Here is a 22,015-nt window from a genome sequence, read left to right on the forward strand (position 1 = left end):
TATTGCAAAGCTGTCAGTTCTTTCAAATTAATCTATAAATTCAACACAGTTCATTAAAAATCCTAAACATATTTTATTGTAGAACTTGACAAAATGATTCTAAAATTAAATGTAATAAGAGTCAAGATAATTCTGTCTTTATCAAGATATATTATAAAGCTATAAAAATTATAATAGTGTTGTTGTATGGAGAACTTAGAAACAGTTCCAAACATTTAGGAAAACTTGGTATGTGACTGAGGAGGAATTACAAGTCAATGAAGAGTAAATGGGCATGCAACGTACGGTGTTAGGACAATTATCTATCCATGTGGGGAAAAACCACCTCCCTCCCAAATTCCAATTAGATTAAAGAGCAAAATGTAAAAAATGAAACTTTAATATTTTATAAGTAGAATATCTTCACTACTTCAGTGACAGATCGATTTCTTAAATGTGACAGAAAAGCATGAATGACACACAAAAAGACTGATAAATTTCACAATGCATATTACACTTCTATATGACAAAATAAATCATAATCAAACTTAAAAGACAACAGTGGGAGAAGATATTTGCAATATAAACTACTAACAAAAAAATAGCATCCAGATTATTTAAATAAATTCTATAAATCAATAATAAAATATTTTGACTATCATACTACTGGTAACATGCAGGCACCAAATAATGAGAGCAAAACCAAACTGAACGAAAACCTGAAAAAAAGATGCTGCTCTGGTGCATACCAGTTGAATATCAGCCCTCCAAACAATCCTAAAGGAAAATCAACGAAAAACATGTGAACACAGAATAATATAAGTCCTCCCTCAGCAAAAAAAAGAATTTGAAATGAACGATTTCCTTCAAGCAATGAATTAGTTTTAACTAAACGGAAACTGAAGCCAAGTATTTACACTATATGGTATCATAGGTTGAGTCATGTGAAATAGCCATTTTTGTAAGTGAAAAAATGGTCAAAATCTGACAGTTCCATATGGTTCAACCTCTGTAGTCTCCATTTATCCATGGTGTTGTAATTTGCCAATATATACAGAATATTTCAACCTGTGGAACTAACAATAGAATTTGCCTACTATTAATGGGCTTGAAACTAATTTTCATATAAGACGAAAACTTGATTCTTATCAAGTTATATCTTGATATATCTTATCAAGTTATATCTTATCAGTTATATAAGGCAGTTTTAAAGTGTTGTGTTTTCCTGAAATTCAATATAAAAAACTGTTTTACAGTCTACCAAAAATGTAATACTTTGTCAAAAATTGTGAATTTTGCTTAGATGATTATTAAAAACCTAAATATGAATGAGAAAATCGAACTCAACTTAAATTTCACCCCCACCAAAATCAACTTCTTTGTATCAATACACTATAAAAATTTTAGTATGATTTTTGGTTTGTGAAGTAGCATCACCGTTGGCTCACTTAACCTTAATATTTCTTACAAAGTTCAAGAAAAGTCTTAAATAAAATTAAAGTGCTCTGACAGTTTCTAAAGTTAAACATAGTTTGCATTTTGACAGATATTTTGACAAATCAAAAACGAAAAAACCCAAATAGTCAATAAAGAAGGGAAAATATGCTCAGTTCTTTTATGCCTGTTTTCTTTCCTTCCCTCATCTCTCCCTCTTCCCTCTTTCTTGTTTTCCTTCAGTCTTGAAGTTAATATTTAAAAATGTTAACTATTAATATGGATTAATAACAGTATACATACTGCTGGTTCTTGTACTTTAACATATTTTTCAAATTTCTTTAGAAAAAGAGAACTAAAAGGAAAAAAATATTTTTACCTTTGCCTCCTTTACAGTGAATCACTACGATGTTTTCATCATCTTGCGTCATCCACTTACATACTTCCTTGGAAAATTCCACCATCTCGCTGATTTCAAACATAAGATTTTTGGTTGAGTTAAAATATTTCCCCCAAAAATCAAGCCCAATGTATTTAGCCCTCTGCTGACAACGAAATTGGCATAAAACTTACCTCAGAGAGGGGACATTGTGATCATCAATCTTGATTTGATGGACCCTATTATGGAAGTACTTAGGATCATAAGCTTTTTCACCTAAAATAAATGATACATAGGTCATATCTCTATACCTAATAAACATAGTAAGTGATCAAGTTATAGTAAGTTATACTTTATTATTAGAAATTCCTTAATCACCTTTAAAGGTGATGGGCTCCTCCTACACTAAACGAAATTTAAGGCTCTCAAAAACATAAGGTTAGTAGTGGTTTGTCCATCTTGGGGAACCTAAGTCTAACTTATTTTGATTTGTTTAACAGGTCTTACTTTAATTTTCTAGCAGGCTACTCATCACATTATGGTAGGGTATTTAGAAACCACAGAGCAGAACTAAATGTGGCCAACAAAAAATGCTTGCCTTCTGAAAATATTTATTTGATATATAGGAAGAGGAAAATTCGAGAGAGACAGAGTAGTAAGCTGGAACATAATCTGTTCTGCAGGGTTTCGTTTTATTACCATGCCTCTGGGGTGTGAGGAGGGCCCTGCTCTCCTCACACCCCATTCCTCGTGGGTTAGAGAATGCATTTGTTGAATTATCTTCAAAACACAAGCTGGCAAGAAAAATTTTTTTTTTATTAAACCTAATACCACTAGAGTAGACTCTTCCTAAAATGTCTCCACCTCCGTGCTAGCCTCCTGCCTCCCTCACAGGGCACTTTGTGCTGGTGAGGTATCTTTTCCTACCAAATAGGGCCAGTGCAAGATGGAGATTTTGTAAGTCCCTTCCCAGCACCACCACCTCCAAATCCTTATGAGTAAATGAAATACAAAAACTGAATCATCTTCTTAAGTGCGATGATCTGTTTTCTATCTAGAGTAGCAAAATATCTAGTCATGTACATACTGCATAGATTGTAGACTTGATAGTGGTTTCCATGCTTGGTATCCAGGAACCGCACAACTTCCTAAGAAAGACAGACACACATACCTTACATATACACACGGTGCCAATACAACCTATTTTCTAGGAGTAACTTAAAATGGTTATTACCTTTTATTCACTTGGCCCTCACTTAGCACCTTTTAGGGGAGATTCAAGGAGTATGAGGTTATGTACATTCCAAGTCATAGTTAATCCATTGATGGTTTTCAAGTAACCCACAAAGTTATGCTTGACTACTCTGATTCATCTCTACTATAAATAAACAGGGTTTAAGGAAATTAAATGGTTAACTAGTTTAAGTAAATTTGTTCCGAATTATTAATTCACACTAATATATGGTTCTTATCTATATCTAATTCCGATTAGATATGCCTTTTAGATAATGATCTGGATACTACAATCTACCTAAGCACTATTTAAATAAACAAATGCAAAAAAATATATGGAATGGTTGTGTGTGTGTACTCATGATAGAAAAAGATAAACACATTATATCAAATTTTAGATAAGTGGTGGCAATATGGAGACTTTTTTTAGTTCATCTGTGTTTTCTTATTTTCTAAAATGAATGTGTATGTATGTGTATATATGTATATATATAATGTGTATACACGTATAACTTGTAAAATAAGCAATAGTGATTATTATTTAAAATACAGTTAATATCACCACATTACTACATTTCCAGCAAACTTATCCATTTGAAACATACACACACACACACACACACGTGTCTGTATAACCAAAAAAATAGCTATAAAAAATTTCAAAAATTGATTAGTATGGTATCCTCAGAGCAATGTTTACTGGCTTAATAGTGAGAAAAATCAAGGTATCAAAGTGATCAATTTGTTAAATTGGTTATCCTTATTAACAGGAAATACTAAGTCAAAAAGATAAACGTTCTGAGTCTGCATAGTACTAGAATAGAGAGGATAAACAGTCTTATATACATCAAAAATTCATGGGATCCCTTACACCAAAATAAAATCCAGATGGACTGAGGAATCAAATATAAAAAGCCACAAATACCTCTAAGGAATTTAAGTGAACATTAGTAAGTTCTTTGGATGAGGAAGAACTAAGTGTTAAACCAATGGAAGATCAACAGATTTAGGTTTGACTTCATAAAAATTTTAAATTTCTATTTTTAAAAATGCCACAGTATAACAAACAAATAACAGGGAAGAAGATTTTGAATGAATGAGGATTATACGTGTTACAATGTATAAACTAGTTATACTAATATAAACTAATAACTCATTAACAATGATGTAAATTATACTCCATCATCCTATAGATAACTAGGCCAAAGACATAAATAAATTCACAAAAGAGAAAATCCAACTGATTTAACAACCTCCATAGAGATATTCACCCTTACAAATAAAGAAGTCAAAACAACACTGAAACAAAACAACATTCATTAAATTAGCTCTTTCCTTTTTAATGAGAAAATCCAATGCTGACAAATATGGCATGAAAATAAGACCTTTGATTTATTGTTGCTACAATCCCTTGGATTAGTCAATGTACAGTAAGGACCCTAAAAAATATTCATACTCTTTAACCAGAAAATTTCACTCCTAGGAATCTATCTAGAAAAAGCTTTATGCCTCTGTGTCTTTATGTCTTCTTTGCTGTGTTATTGATAATCACGATACCTAAATATCCAACATTAGAGGTTAATTACAGCTCTAATGAAATATCATGAAACCATTAGACTACTGTCCATAAACCTTCATTCTCTCACAAAGTAAATATTTCACTGTGGATAATTTATGTGCAGCCTCTTTAGTATATCCACATATAAGGATAGTCAGTATTTGCTTTTTTATGGGAAAATTAATGTACCTGGATGGTTAAACTTCAGGGACTTCTAAAATCACCTTCAGCCAACAGACATATGAAAAAATGCTCAACCTCATTAATCATGAGAGACATGCAAATAAAACCACAATGAGATAACTCCTCACTCCGGTCAGAATGGCTATCATCGATAAATTAACAAACAGCAAGTGCTGGTGAGGATGTGGAGAAAGGGGAACCCTTGTGTACTGTTGGTGGGATTGCAGATTGGTGCAGCCACTATAGAAATCAGTATGGAGGTATCTCAAAAAACTGGAAATGGAACGTCCTTATGACCAGAAATTCCACTCCTAGGTATCTATCCAGAGAAATCCAAAACGCTAATTTGAAAAAATATATGCACCCCTATGTTTACTGCAGCACTAGTCACAACAGCCAAGACATGGAAACAACTTAAATGCCCAAATGGATTAAGAAACTGTGGTAAATTTATACAATGGAATATTACTTGGCCATAAAGAAGAATGAAAGCTTTCCATCTGCAACGATATGGATGGACCTAGAGAACATTATGCTAAGTGAAATAAGTCAGACAGAGAAGGACAAATACCATATGATCTCACTTATATGTGAAATCTAAAGATCAGAATAAATGAGCAAACTAATCACAAAAGTTTCAGAGATATAGAGAAAAACCTGAGGGTTGCTAGATGGGAGGGGTTTGGGAATGAGGGAGAAGGTGAGGGGATTAGAAAACACAAATTGGTAACCACAGTATTGCCACACGGATATGAAAGACAGTTTGGGGAATATAATCAACAATGTTGTAAAGATTTTGTAGGGTGTCAGAGGGGTGCTTGTCTTATTAGGGAGACCACCTCATGGACGGTGTAGATGCCTGACCACTGCAGTGTACACCTGAGGCTGAAGCTAAATAACAATGAATGTCAACGATAAGGTAATATATATATATATATATAGTCACAGGATGTGGAGTACAGCATAGGGAATAGAGTCAATGGAAATGTAACAGCTCTATACCATTTCAGAGGGGTAATAGATTGGGGGAGGGGAATTATCACTTTGTGAGGGGTGTAAATGTCTACCTATTACATTGTTTTGTACACCTGAAACTAATAAAAAAAATTTTTTTAAATCACCTTCACATTTTTCTAAATGTCTAAAAAATAACCTTAAGGATTTGCATTTTCTCCAGGAATCCATCCTTGAATTGATACCATGTTTCCCCGAAAATAAGACCTAGCTGGACCGTCAGCTCTAATGCATCTTTTGGAGCAAAAACTAATATAAGACCTGATATTATATTATATATATATATTATATTATTATATTATACTATATTATATTGTATTATATTATATTAGACCCAGTCTTATATTAAAATAAGATCGGGTCTTATATTAATTTTTGCTCCAAAAAATGCATTAGAGCTGATTGTCCGGCTAGGTCTTATTTTGGAGAAACACGATGTATAGACAATTTACTACTGTTTTCTGATCTAAGCAGTTTACCTGAAGACCTCAATTACCTTCTATCCAAATGCGCTGAACAGAGACATAAAGTAAATAGAGAAAACTTCAACTTTGCTAAGAAACTACATTTTTTGGGGTCACGATCTATCACCAGATGGACAGTTTCTCTCCTTAACCAGAATAAAGAATATTCAATTATACCAAGGTCAATAACTAGAAGATAACTAAGAATATTTTTAGGACTACAGGTAATACATCTCATTTTTCTCAGTAGCTAAGCCTTTACATGGGCTTACTAAGTTTATAATTCCTGAAACTCTTCCTAGGGATGCAAAAGTGGAAAATGCTTTCTACTCTTTGGAAGCCCTTTTGCAACAACCTCCACCTTTGAGTTTCCTGCATATGCCCAATCCATCTCTCTGTTTCTTCACAAAATATTGACTCAAATATTAACTAAACAGAATAGTTCACACCAGAAACCTATTGTCAATCTTAGCACATTCCTTGATTTGGAGATGAAGGAATACCCTGCTCGCTTGCACGTGGTGGCAGCACTGGCCAAACTTGACACTTGCAACATAGTGCTTGCTTCTCCATTCCCACAAATGTATAATTCTTGCTACTTCTAGTAATACTTGACAATTCTCTGTTAGCAAATTTACCACTTGTGAAGTTCTACCTATTCCTTTGTATATTACTACTCAATGTTGTTGGAAAGATGAACCCTACAACATTATTCCCTCTTAAGAGAGAAGGGGAACCACATGACTGTTTAGCATTCTCTCAGGAGTTAAATATGCTCAGATCTGAATCTTGCACCCTTTAGTCAACCTTGATTTAAAATAGTTTGCAGATAGCTCTTATCTTAAAAACAATAAAGGCACACTCTGTGCAGGACATGCTGTTATCATTGAACATGCAACCACTGAAGCAACTCTATTGCCTAATTCTTAGTCTGCCCAGGTAGCTCAAATCTGAGCCTGCACTCTAGCAAAAGATGAGAGTAAATATTACTGTGAATGGTAGATATGTTTTTGGGGTGGTTTGTGATTTGTGGGTTTTATGAAAACAGGTGATTTATAACCTCTTCTTCAGATATGCTGATTAAAAATGATAAAGGGATCAATGACTTATTAGAACATCATCAATATCCTAAGGAGATAACAGTGTAATAACTGATAGAAACCAATAGTTTAGAGACCATTCTAGAAGCCAAGAGTAATGGCTTTGCTTTGATTTACATGCTAACTGAAGGTTTTGGCTTTTTAAAAACACTCCAGCTCATATTAAGTGTTACTAAATTGATATTTATCATCACCAAAATGACAAAAGAAAAATGGCTCAATTTAGGCAAGTTATAATTAACTCTCAGTTATCAGCTCAACCTACTGAAAAGCAATATTGACAATGAGGGGATGCTTTATCCATAAATATGGCTTCCAGCAACTTGAGGATGGTTGTCCTGAAGTACCATGATTCATCCAATGGACCCTGGTCAAATTACTCCGTAACCATTCTCATTACGAAAGAGATAAAGTAGTTTCCACATTAGTATGGAAAATTAGTAGTATGGAAAATTTTTCAAAATTGGTGAAGAGGATGGTAGAATCATGTCTTACTTATAAACAGCACAACCTGAGTAACATATGGTGCAGACCCTCCTCCTCAAGACCTTTTAGGACATTTACAAATGGATTTTATAGGATGGAGCAAGTCTCAAGTCTCTGAATATGTATTAGTTATTGCTTGTAAATTTTGTTGTGTATATAGAAATGTTTCCCTGCCTTAGAATAAGGTAGAATGAGTCCATTAATGGTCCCAATTCTTCATCCTTCCCTGTATTCACTGGGTAGTGCCCTCTCACTCTAATATTGGGCTTCATGATTTGAGTTGATTTGGTCAATATGGTGACACAAAGCAGAGGCTTGCAAAAGCCCTTGTAAGATTCCAATTTAGCTCTTGCCTTTTGCCATCATCATGAAAACACAGAGTCAAAACACATCCTAATGGAGGATGAAGACAAGTGGAACAGATATGAGTTACCCCAGACACTCCAGCTAAGATCATTGTAGACTAGCTGGTAAGGACATTTCAAGAAAGAAAAATTGAATGTCAATATCTCTCATTAACATATACAAAAGTTCTAAATAAAATATTAGCAAACAGAATCCAGTGATATATAAAAAGGATGATACATTAAGAACAAAGGAGGGTTATACCAGGAAAAGGTTGGTTTAACATTTAAAAATCTCAACAGAAAAATAGAGAAAAACATTTTGTGTATCTCAATAGATGCAAAAAAGTATCTGATATATTTAGCACCAATTCATGATTAAAAATTTTTAGCAAATTAGAAATAAAATGACACTTTCTTAATCTAGTAAAAGATAGCTACAAAAAGTTTCTACAGAGGGTAAGAGGGACAAGGGGGTAGATGAGGGTAAGGGGGATCAAATATATGGTGATGGAAAGAGAACTGACTCTGGGTGGTGAGCACACAATGGGATTTATAGATGATGTAATGCAGAATTGCACACCTGAAATCCATGTAACTTTACTAACAATTGTCACCCCAATAAACTTTAATTTAAAAAAAAGGAAAAGAAAAAGAAAGTTTCTAGAAAGCATCATTTTAACAGTAAAATATCAAATTCTTTCCACCTAAGTTTGAGAACAAGGCAAGGCTGTCCACTCTTACCACTTCTATTCAACATTATAGTGGAGGTCCTAGACAATTCAATAAATAAAGAAAAAGAAATAAAAGGTATAAAAAATAGAAAGAAAGTAGTAACTTCACATGAAAAATCCCAAGGATCCAACAAATTAATTATTAAAATGAATGTGTGAATTTATGAAGGGTGCTTGAAATATATAAAAAAATCAGTTATATTCACATATATCAGCTGTAAATAATTAGAAAGTGAAAATTTAAAAACATCATTTAAAATAGCTTTGAAACCCATCAAATAGGAATAAAGTTAATAAAAGACATGCAAAGCTTATACAGTGAAAACATTGCTAAAATAAATTAAAGAAGACTTAAATAGGTGGAAAATATATTATGTTTATAGGTTGGAAGACTCAATATTTCTAGATGTTGATTCTCCCCAAATTAGGCTATTTAGTCAATATCACCCAAGTTAAAACGCCAGCAACAGTGTATGTGTGTGGAAATTGACAGTCTGATTCTAAAATTTATATGGAAATTTAAAGGGCCTAGGAAAGGCAAGAGACTTTTAAAGGAGAAGTACAGGAGGTTCTGGGTTGGTGAGCAAGTGGAGGCACTAGGAAAGGTCGTGGATCATCCGTACCCCTCGCCCCCTACCTTCCCCCGTGCATCTCTTCCATCCGGCTAGTCCTGAGTTATGTCATTTTATAATAAACTGGTAAACTAATCATCAGGTAGAGAAGTCCACAAATGAAGTCTGAAGCTGAGAATGAATCCCAAAGAGAGAAAATCAGAGAAATTAAGCAAAAGAGATAATCAAAAGAAGGAAAAGAGAAAGAGAGAAACAGAACATGACTCCTGATTACGAAGTGGGTACATGATAGCACAATTCACTGATGTGGAAAAGAGCAGAAAAATCATTCACAGTGGGTCTCTGTGGTGCTTTAGTCTTAAGAGGAAAACATTATAAACATGGCAATGTGCATCAATAGGAGAAATAATAAACAAGCTGCGGTATTACATACAATGAAATGTAAGTCAGCAATAAAAACTACTGATAGATGCAAACATATGGGTTAAAGTTAACTCATATCAATTCGTTATAATTTTTTACTTGAAAGAGTAAGTTTTTAGGAGAATACTTCCATCTCTGGGCTAATGTTAAACTTATGACTCCATAGTCTATGTTTATTGAGAAATATGAGCATTTGCTAGATAAATACCCGTACCTTTATGGGATTTCTATAGAAGGACTGCTGTCCAGAAGATGGGAATGACATGGCAATAATACGTTCTGGAAGTCAAAAGAGTCACTATTACGAATGTCATTATAGATATCAAACAATATAGGAAAACTTAATTTACATATAATCAGACTCCTTTTTCGTTAAAAAAAAAAGAAACTTTCGGATTAAGAATAAATAATAAAAGGTAACTAACTTTATATTATTTAATAAAAGGTAACCAACTTTTTATTATTTAATAAAAACCTCAGGAAAATCAAGATAACATATTAAATTATCCAATATAATGATCATTAAACTCGCATGGTGTTCCTGACTCAATTGGTTCCAGCCACATGTGACAGACTGGTGTTGACCTCAGTCTGGAGCTCCTCCTGTGGTGAGAATTTATTTCTTATTTAAACACCAAAGGAAAATGAGAGATCTGGGCTCCAGTGATGGTAGGAACTCCCAGGATGATTTCCCATGCTCCTGATCAGAAACCTGAGATCTACCGTGATTCCCTGAAAATAAGACCTACCCGGACAATCAATTCTAATGCGTCTTTTGGAGCAAAAAGTAATATAAATGCGGTCTTACAGTAATAAGACTGAGTCATATAATATAATATAATATAATATAATATAATATAATATAATATAATATAATATAATATAACATAATATAATTATACCCAGTCTTATTTTACTATAATATAAGACCGGGTCTAATATAATATAATACAATATAAAACTGGATCATATTAATTTTTGCTCCAAAAGATGCATTAGAACTGATTGTCCGGCTAGGCCTTATTTTCAGGGAAACACGGTACAAAGCAATGACCTTATTCTCTGAGATTCTAGGAAGAGAACAGTCTCTCTGGGGTCCTTGGGACCCAGGATAACTACTAGAATTCAATAAATTCTAAACCAAACAAATGGAGTCAGCTGAAAATCCATTCAACTTCTCGTACTATAACCAAGTAGTCCTGATTTGAGATGACAATGGGAAAAATGTCAGGGTTGAACAACAAATAAGTCACACTACTATAGTGGCACACGTCTTCATAGATAATGTTTTGAGAGAACGTGGCTTAGACAAGGCAAGAACAAAATAAACACATAATTACTTACACACAAGAAGTAATATATTAATGAAGTTAACATAAGTAAATCAGCAATTAAACTTCACAAACCAGTAATATAAGTGAGGTCTAAGTCAAATCCATCTTTGTGATAGCGCCGTTTGTTTCCCGAAACCTGTGTTTAAAACAGTCATTAATTTGTAAAACATAAATCAACATAAAAATAAACAACATTATACAGATATCCACAACCCTTGCCAGTATTTCCCAAAATACAACATTTTAAAAAATTACAAATGTGTTTTGCCCACTTACCAACCTTCTGGTCAGAATTTCAAGATGTCTTTTTTGATGAGCCAGATGAAAAATTCTTACCAGAATGATAAGTCGTAGAGGTCGCAATATAAAGGTCAAGCTAATAATAAATTTGAAATATTCAGTTTTGCTTCAGAAACAGGATTTTGTCAATAAGAATTAAGTCCAGAGCAGTGGTTCTTAACCAGGGCAATTTTGCACCCCTGACCCCCACCCAAGCCTGCCACCCACACACCCACCCACCTAGGCGGCATTTGGCAAAGTCTGCAGGCATTTTTGGTTGTCACAACTGTGTGTGAGGGGGTGCCACTTGCATCTAGTGGGTAGAAGCCAGGAATCCTGCTAAACACCAATGCACAGGACAGCCCCCATAACAAAGAAATACCTGATCTGAAATATCAATAGTGCTTAGGTTGAGAAACTGGTTTAGAGAAATAGTTGTATGATAGATTTTACAATATATAGATTTAACTATGCGGTTTACAATGAGTATTTTTCAGTCTTCTCCCCATCAATACACACTGAGGTTCTCGTTCAGCTTTGTTACTCCCACCTATAACAGAGGTTCACTATATCTGCTAACACACATCAGGCAGGCAGCAGATTGAGATACTTCCCAAGTATGCTAGCTGGTGTCTCACCTACTATCAGAAAGAAACACAACGGCAGGAACTGATGGTTTGAACTGGTGCTGCTCTAACTTGAGCGTGCATACTGATTCAGTAGGGTGAGAATGGGGCCTGAGGTGTTTTTCTTCTTGCATTTTTAAGGAGCTCTTGGGTGATGCTGAGCTTGCTTGCTGGTCAGGGGACCATACAGGCTCCAGTTGTTTTCAAACAACTCCAAAAGCCTGTCAAATAATGTCAAGTTTCATGAGGACCTGAATTGAAGTCCCAGGAAGCTGGAGTGCAGAAAGAAGCAAGCTATTTGATTAATGAATAAGCCTAGTGAGCCACATAATGTCTACATCCCAGCACACAGTTGCTCTTCTTTTCTTCATTGCCAGAATAAGACGAGGAAGGGAAAAAAGTCATTAGTGTCTGAGATACATTCTAGTTTCCTGATCCCTAATAATTTTAACATTGCTTCAGTTTTCTTTATTGCAGATACAGTACACTACAAATTATACTTCTGTGCTGTTATCCATATCACTTAGTTTTCTGTTCCATTGTGTGTTGTTTCAGAAAATCATCATTGGAGTCACTCAAATTTTGCATATGCTTAAACCAATATTCTCTTGGTGATAGGAAAAACCTCAGAATTTCATGTGTAAGGAAATTACTGTTGAAGCTCAAATTGCAATTTAGTGGGAATTTAAAAATGGAGGGAATTTCAAGTTAGTACAAAAGCAAACTCCCCAGTTTCTTTTTTGGGTGTTCCATCTTCTTCATTCAACTGAAGGTACTTAGGGTGTTCACCCTTCCCTGGTCCCACCAATCCTTTAGTTTCCATGTATGTGGACATTTATCTAAACATTTCACTTCCAAACTGCTTATCTGGCACAGAATCAGCATATTCAGAGTTAAAAAGATTACACAGAATGAAAGCCACAGAAAATAAAAAATTAAAAAAAACAGAAAATCCTTAAGAGAGGTAATCATGTTTCTTACCTGGGGATATCAATAAGAAACTTAAAGTCATAAAAAATATAAATTAAATCGATCACTAGAGTCACCACAATAATGACAGCATCTAAGGAGTTAAGCACATCAGAAAAATACTGTTGTGTCCTGTAATATAAAACAAAACATACAAATTTATGCCTCCCAAAGAAGAGAAAGAGATGTTTTAAGAGCACAACATATTTGACTCTTTCTCATTAAGAATTCTACCTCAATGAGTTATTTAAAATTCATTTACTAAACTAGACTAAGGGGAAAACATTCATATTCATTAGTTTATACATATATATGACAAAAGCATCACTATGGGAATTTACGTATGAAATATAACCAAACCACTGAAAAAGAGGCAAGCACTGCCTTCACATTTGTGTGAGAGGAAGGTGGCATGTTGGGCAGTATTATTGGGCCATGGAAGCTGAGCATGACAGACACAGCCTTAGAGCAACAGGGGTTGTGAAGAGTGTCCAAGTGGAGCTTGTGACAGCGAGAGGGGTCCATTACTTTGGCCTGCAAACTTATTATCTGGTGTTGTACTCACAGGGAAGTCCCAATGGGCTGGGGTGGCCTCCCCTGATCAAAGCTGAACTTCTGTTCACTGCACCTTCTTTCCCAGCACTGGCTCCTTCAGCCATGGGCACTGGTACACCAAGGAAAGCTTCTTCCAATTCTGAAGTTGCCCCTTTCAGGCTCTGAGTAACCTGGGAGTTGGCAACTATTTTTAACTCAAAGGCATGAGGACAGAAGTTCAGCAGGAGAGGAGACAAGCTGCCTTCAGAAATATTCTGGATGAAACAAGACTGGGAGTCCCTGACTCCCACAGCAATCCAGCTTCAAGGTTTAGCTCAGTCCATGTACATACTCAGAAAGACAGCAGGCAGAGAAAATCAGCTGCTGCCTCAGTACTAAGCCTCACTGATGGAATGAGCATGCCTCAGATCTCCTCTGGACTTTAACAAAAGTTTTTATTTTCACTGAGGTAGGGGGCTTTTCATGATCTATTATCTAGTATTTAATGTACTGTCAGCTTTTATTTAGATTCAATTCTTAATGAAAGTATTAATATTTATACAAGTATGTCACATACATGTTCCCCTTAATAATGTGCATGTTGACACATTAGCTGTCTGGCCCCATTTTGCAAACTCCTCAAGCTTCAGTGTTGAAGAAATCACCTAGAATACATTGTCAGATACTAGAGCGCCACTTGCAACAATAACATTAAAGCCTAATCTACTCGAAAGTGGAATCTGGATTGTTGTTTCTCTTGTGGACCATGCTTTCCAGAAGAGTGATTTTGATAAAGAGGGACACATTTGGTTGGGTTGACCTAGCAATTATTTTGGGATGCTTCTCATAGCATACAAAATAGCTTTATGTGAGTGTAAAAAAATTAATTAAACTTACCCTTCTACAAACACTCGAAGAAGAATATCCATGAAAAAAAATAAAGCAATAGATAAAGAAATGGAATCATATTCCAAACGAACATAAGTTATGTTATCATTGAATTGGTCTGCAATGATGAAGAACATGTTCACAAAGACCAGCAAAATTCCAAATATTCTACAAGTAAAAAATAGAATAAAGTGGTTTTCACCTCTATAGTTAGTCTACATTTAGGCCAACGATCTAGTAACAAATTGTCATTATTTATGATTAAACTGTTCAGTGGTAGGGAAATCTGCATTGCCTTAGAATCTGAAAAAAAAGTTATTTAGTTTTCACCCAATAGCAGCAGTTGTTAGGGAAACAAAATTCCCACCAAACCACTTCATGTTATCATGTCTTTTTATCACAGACACATCAGCCTAGAACAGGCAAACTGAATTAAAATTACATGTCTTTGCTTATAAACTCTTCTTAAAATTAGAGAATTTTATAAAGGGCTTCTCATAATAAAACAATTTCTCATAATAAATTAAACTTCATTAATCTTGATAATTTTTAAGAATTTAGTAATAAAAACCAAGTGAAAGCATGACTAATATAAATCCTTAAAAGATCATTTTAGCTGATCAGATTTCTTTATCAGTGAGATTTTACGTATTAATAGATGCTTCTAGAACAGTGCTGGGCACATGAGAAGAAATTCAATTTCATAAACACATACATGATTGAATAAAGTATCTTCTCAGACTTTTTCTTATATATTTTAAACATATTCTCCATAAATTCATTATATTACTTGTATAATCTATGAAGATAAATTAGTCTCCAAAGTACTTTTTTGTAATTGCAACACAAATTAAAATAATATATATTTAAAAGGAAGCAAGTATATTGTGTAGATCTGTATTATAGTATGAAATCTTACTATCATGCTGAGAAGAAGCCTAAGCAGAATGCTTCTAGAATTAAGGAGAAATTTTATACAAGTAAGTATTTAATAAAACACTTTACTTATAATTATATAATTTTAAAATACATGCTTCATTTTTACTTTCACAGATAGAAAAAAACATTAATGTGCTACTGTTAAACTTAGGTAAATGACATTTATTTGCAAAGCTTAATATTCAGCTTAAACTAAAATTCCAAGGTAAATTATTTTAAGTGAGCACAGTGTTCATTTAGCAACATACTGACAGTAGAAATGTTTTTTTCCTCCTAGATCCTTTCTCATTAAAAACATTGATATTGTTATACATATTAAATACCTCCTTTTCTAGGGTCTCACATACCTGAATGTAAGGGATGTTACAATTAAGTGCACAATTCTCTTAATCTTGCTTCTGCAAAAGAATTAAAAATTAAATTCCAAAGTTCTCAAGTTTATCACAGATTTCTTCTAACATATAACATTAATTTAACCAATAAACAAAGACCTTTATAAATATAATTTTAAAAATTCTTCAGAAGTTTCATAACAAAATGCTTTTTACTAGTAACTGTAAAATTTTCACCTTTCTGTTTTTCTTTGTTGCTTTCATATGTGGAATACTTGTGAATAAAACACTAAACTTTGGATGTTTAGTAACATTTCTCTTGCCTGTAAAGTGCCAACCCCAACAAAGCAACATAGCATGGAGACAGAAGGGAATAGTAGAAGAGATCTGTGTTCCAGTTCTCCCATAAATGAGCTGTGGGACCCTGGGCAAGGCACCAAACCGTGGACAGACCTGTTTCCACAGCAATAAAATAAGGGACTTCAGGGATAGGTAGGGAGTAGGTGACACTTTTGTCTTGTAATATTCATCTCTTGAAACAAGACACCCCATGAATATGACAGTTAAACATGAATGAGAGTCTATTTGGGGTTGCAAGTGCACTTTGGAGGTAAGGAATTTTAATAAGATACATTTCAAAGGAGAAACGCCCCAGTGACTGGGCTCCTTTTATTAACAGAAGGAGGATTGGGAGCCTGTTTGATGGAGCCTCCAGCTTCATTTCACCCTATGGCTGGACACAAGGTAGTCATCGGGAAGCAATTTCTTGCCCTGCTGAAGCCTCTGACAGTGGACCCAAATTCCATGCCAGGTGGGACTGATCTCATGGCAGTGTCCATAGCACCCAAGACTGGAGAATGGAGAGGACATGGTGAACAGCACTGTGACACTACCAAAATTGGCCATGGATAAATTCTGTTAGGCTAACAGAATTTATTTAAGATACAAGAGCTCCCCACCCCCCCCCAATCTCTCTCTCTTACACCTGCACTGGCTTAGCTTGCTGAGGGTGATGTGGATGGCGGGGAACAATAGGCTAAAAGAGGTGAATTCTCCCCTGAGGTTGCCCTTCTCTTAATACAGGCCCTTTCTGATCCCACACAGACTACTGGATGTCTGGGCAGCAAAGAAATGTTATAAAAAATCTGACTTTGCCTGACAAAGTAAACATACAGAACCATGCGACAGAATCCTGGGGGCACAAAGGCATGGCTTGGGTGGCTTTAGCCCTTCCTATCTCTTTCAGGACCTCCCAAAGTTAACCCAAGTAAATATAAAATTGAGATTTCTTTTTTTAAGCATGCTGTGTAAATGCAGCTCCAAACACTGTGTTCAGACTTTGCAGGGAAAGGATTGTGACTCAATAAATCTACATCCAGGAAAAATACTGTTCATGTTTGGGAGCAACAGACGCTCTCTAAAATGCAGTAACTCAAAGCATAGCATCCGTATAACTTTCTTAAGAATAAATACTCAGAGAAATGCTCGAGTCAACTGAGCAATGAATCAAAATAAAACACAGAAATAAGGAAGACATCTTATAGAGAAACAGTGTTAAATAAAATCATAAAAATTCAGAACTAAGTCTAAATAATCATTGCATGGAGATATAAACAAATGATTTTTAAAACAAAGATAAATAACATAAAATTCTGATTAAAGTATGGACTTAAATTTGCAAGTTTTCTTACACAATTTAGGATTAGCTTTGTAAGATGATAGATGTAAAAGCATGTTACATTTCTTATCTTTCCAAGGTACAAGTCCAGTTTTAATCTGGACATTGATGGAGAAACAAAAGTATAATTTTGTTTTCTAAAAATAGGTTTATAACCTTTATTTCATTAAAAAATCAAAGGAGTAAAAACATCAATTAATAGCAACACATAGAAAAATTTAAACAGAAAATATCAAGGAAGCATTTAATACAGAAAACAAAGAAGGATGATAGCAAATAAGACCTCGTATACCAGAAATGATAATAAACACAAACACATACTCTCATACTAAATATTGACAAATACTCTCAGATAAATTTAAAAACTAAATGCACTACATTCTAGATACAAGAGACAAAAACTAAGTTAAAGTGATGGTTTGAAAATAAAGAGATGGACAAAAATTTGAGATGTAAATGTTAAGTCTCCAAACATTAAAAGTTGTAATATTGATATCAAAGTTGAATTCAAAGCAAGAGTATCAACTGTGACCAAGACATTTTATAATGATAGAAGGAAGAGCCCAGATGACCATAACAAGGCCATGTTGAACAGGGGTGGGATCTGTATTGAGGGCAGGTCCTGTCGTTCCCAACAGACAGTTATTTTTCTGTACAGACACTGGGAGGAGGCATGTGGCCATACTCAAAGCCCTAAGGGCACTGGGGTGATTCTTTCGTCTTCCTGCTCTCACTCTAGAGATTTGACTCCTCTCCCCAAACTATCTGCAACACGAGAAGCTACATTCCTAAATCTAGCGTAAACTCAGGTTGAAGAGAGCAGAGTCAGGGTTTCGATCAGATTTCAACCTGAGTTAGTTAGCTCTTTAGGATCCTCTCTTGGGGTTTGGAGAGGAAGATCTAAAGTACCTAGGAGTGTCTTTCGCCTGGCTTGCTCCTCAGGGGATATATTTCCCTTTGGAGCAGAGTGTTGGTAGCAAGGACAGGCTCTGTCAGAGTGTCTCTGGTCAAATACTATCTATTCTTAAATATGTATATTGAAATAGTTTCTATTGTGCAGAGAACACATATACTTAAAAGATTTTATATGAAATATTTAAAGAAATTCATCCATCCTGTAACAAGACACAAAAAATCTTCACTGTACTCTAAAACATAAAAAGTATGCAGGCTACATTTTCTGACCACAATGTAATAAAACCGATGCAGTGGCAGAGTACTGATACATAAGATATTTGTTTGCATTTTATCACTATAGAAATTAAAAAGATACCATACATGACAACAGATTAAATGGAAATATTGCTTGAAAGATACAAACAACTAACATTTGCTCAAGCAAAAAACAAACAGATAACCTAAATAGTTTAAAAGATAATATTTTTTTTAAAAAAATTGAACTTGTAGTTTAAAACGTTCCAAAAATAACAATAAAAATCCAAGCCCAGGCGACTTAGCTGGAGAATTCTACTAAATTTTAAAGGAAGAAATAATGCCAATTCTAAACAAACTCTTCTAAATAAGAGAAAAAGAGGACTACTTCCAAATTCAATTTAGGAGACTGGCATTAACCTGATACCAAAACAAGTATATTACATGACAAGAACATTACCAACCAATATCTCTCATGAATATAGATGCCAAAATCATTAACAAAACATTAGCAAATCGAATCCAGCAATACACACACACACACACACACACACACACACACACACACACACACATTTATATCAAGACCAAGTAGGGTTTGTTCTAGGCATTCAATGGTAGTTCAACATTCTAAAATGAATGTAATTCACCATGTCAATAGACTAAGGAAAAGTAAAACATATAACTATCTCAATAGTTGCAAAAATTTTTTTAAAACAAAATTTAACTTCCATTTGTAATAAAAATTTTCGGTGAACTAAGGATAGGAGGGAAATTCCTTAACCAGAAAAAGGGCATGCACAAAAAAACCAATGGCTAATATCAGTCTACAGATTCAATACAATCTCAATAAAAAGTAATGACAGGAAAATTTTTTGTAAATACTGACAAATTCTAAAATTTATATAGAAAGGCAAAATGATACCACTACCTGATTTAAAGACTTAAATTATAAAACTAACTAATCAAGACAGTGTGGTATAAAAGAAAGAAGAGACGCATAAAACAGAACAGAGTCCAGAAATAGGCCCTTGTATATACTAAATTGATTTTCAAAAAAGGTTCAAAGGCAATTCGACAGAGAAGAGAGTCTTACAAGAAATTGTAGTTGAATTATTGGACATGCATATGAAAAAGACAATTCTTTAACTTACATCACACAACATATACAATAATTAACTCAAAATGAATCCATGTACCTAAATGTAAAACATCAAACTTCGGGAAGAAAACATAGGAGAAACTATTTGTGAACTAGGGTTAGGAAAAGATTTCTAAGTAGGACACCAAAAACACAATCATAAAAGAAAAAATTAATAAATTGTATTTCATCAAAATTAAAATTTTCAGCTGTGCAAAAGACACTGTTAAGAAAATAAAAAGACAACATACAGATTGCGAGAAAATGTAAATTTATTTTACATTTATCTGATAAAGAACTTGTATCCAGAATATGTAAAGAACACTCAAAACTCAACAATAAGGGAAAATGCATTTAGAATCAGTCTCCAGAGAACTCTGTATTCCATGGATGCTCTTGAGAGTGTGCATCCCAAGTCTCAATCTTTCTGTGTGTGTTCATTAGTGTGTGTGTGTGTGTGTGTGTGTGTGTGTGTGTGCATGTGAGTGTATGTGTGTTTACATCTACACATACATGTATTTATTCAGTGTAACTCACTTTTCACTGGAGAGTTCTTCAGGGTCTCCTACTGTCAATTCACTCGCAGCAGTTCTAAAGGATTAAAAAAGACAGACACCACATGACCTATACACTAACTTTTTTACTTCATATGAACTACAAGTATGCTTTATATTATAAACTGGTTGTCTCAGAAATATCACAGCTATTTAGAAACTGATATCTCATTTTCCCTAGACATTATTCTATATATGTGTGTAATAAGTATTTTACAGGTATCAAAAAGTGAATGACTCAAGAATTAAGTACACACCTCGCATCTCTTAAAATGGCCATTATCAACAAGACAAGAAATAACAAGTGTTGGAGACAATGTGGCGAAAAAGGAACCCTCATACACTGCTGGTGGAATGCAGATTGGTGCAGCCGCTATGGAAACCAGTGTGGAGGTTTCTCAAAAAATTAAGAATATGTTTCCCTATGACCCCGAAATCACTCTTCTGGGTATCTACCTGAAAAGTTTAAAACACTTATTCATAAAGATATATATACCACTATATTCATTGCAGCATCATTCACAGTAGCCAAGATATGGGAACAACCCAAGTGTCCTTTGACAGATGATTGGATAAAGAGGACGTGGTACTATATACAAGGGGATACTACTCAGCCATACGAAGGATGAAAGAGGGCCATTTTGGACAACATGGATGATTCTTGAGAGTATCATGCTGAGCAAAATAAGTCAGACAGAAAAAGATGAAAATCATGTGATTTCATTCATATGTGGGATATAAAACAGAAAGCAACAAATAAATGAAACAAACAAACAAACAACTGATACAGAAAACAGTATAGTAGTTACCAGAGGAGAAAGAGGGTGAGAGGATGTTGAACAGGAAATGGGGTGTGAAATACATGGGGAGGTAAGGAGACTAAACTTTGGGTGATAATCACACGATGAATATACAGTTGACATTTTACAGTACTGTACACTTGAAACTTTGTATACAGTCTTATTAAACAATGTCCCAGCAATAAAAAAAGAGTTATATACAGTTCTTTGTTATTGAAACTAACTGAATATAAAACAGCCTTTGGCGGTGGAATTTATTTCAAATTCAATTTCAATTGACAGGTATATATGCCTCTTCTCCCACCTAATTTCTAGATTCTCAAGTCCTTCCTTCACCCCCGTTCTTTCACCTATCACGGTTGTCTCTCCTGGCGCTAAGGTAGGTAGTATCCACCAACTGCAAGCCTGAGTCAGGGGCTCCCTCCATATGATGGTGAGTTTGGGTTTGGGGCACCAGCCTCACATGGTTGCAGATCCTGGAGGGTGAGGAACAGATCCAGATTCCATTAGTTCCTTTCTCTCTGCCAAGGTCTCCTATTCTCCTTGTACACTCCTACCGCCTTGTCTTAAATAAGATCTGACCTCATTTCACCCAATCTATAATAGGAGAGTCTCAAATACACTTTAGAACTTTTCTGAAGGTTTGGCTGGCGGTTACTAGAGGGTGGAGAATTCCTCTTATGATCTGTTCCTCTTTTATCCAAGTAGATCTAAAAATGATGGAAAGTTAGTGTAGATGCTACAGTGAAATGACTTAGAAACAGAGTCAAATATTCTCTGTATTGCAATGGATGCTCCTGATGGTGAACTTGTCAAATCTCAATTTTTCTCATGTATTTGTGGGCATGTGCTGATGCTTTTACGTGTGTGTGTGTGAATATATGGG

General features: G+C 34.6%; 1 protein-coding gene across 3 annotated transcripts in view; it reads right to left on the bottom strand.

Annotated features, from left to right (window-relative positions):
* The window catches only part of LOC117021351 (phosphatidylinositol 3,4,5-trisphosphate 3-phosphatase TPTE2-like), a 38,943-nt gene extending 24,354 nt beyond the window's left edge, over positions 1 to 14,589 (bottom strand). For 2 of the 3 annotated variants that reach the window (XM_033104392.1, XM_033104391.1), the window contains exons 1-8: positions 14,543 to 14,589; positions 13,124 to 13,243; positions 11,514 to 11,613; positions 11,310 to 11,373; positions 10,118 to 10,182; positions 2,880 to 2,940; positions 1,987 to 2,068; positions 1,793 to 1,881 (exon numbers count right to left, since the gene is read on the bottom strand). In XM_033104392.1, the coding sequence (XP_032960283.1) occupies positions 1,793 to 1,881; positions 1,987 to 2,068; positions 2,880 to 2,940; positions 10,118 to 10,182; positions 11,310 to 11,373; positions 11,514 to 11,613; positions 13,124 to 13,243; positions 14,543 to 14,574 (613 nt within the window). In that variant the 5' untranslated portion in view covers positions 14,575 to 14,589. The remainder of the gene's footprint in view (positions 1 to 1,792; positions 1,882 to 1,986; positions 2,069 to 2,879; positions 2,941 to 10,117; positions 10,183 to 11,309; positions 11,374 to 11,513; positions 11,614 to 13,123; positions 13,244 to 14,542) is intronic. The other variant, XM_033104393.1, reaches the window with a different exon arrangement.
* Positions 14,590 to 22,015: the final 7,426 nt, after the last annotated feature.

Source organism: Rhinolophus ferrumequinum, chromosome 4 (genome assembly GCF_004115265.2).
Source record: "Rhinolophus ferrumequinum isolate MPI-CBG mRhiFer1 chromosome 4, mRhiFer1_v1.p, whole genome shotgun sequence".
Classification (NCBI taxonomy): Eukaryota; Metazoa; Chordata; class Mammalia; order Chiroptera; family Rhinolophidae; genus Rhinolophus; species Rhinolophus ferrumequinum.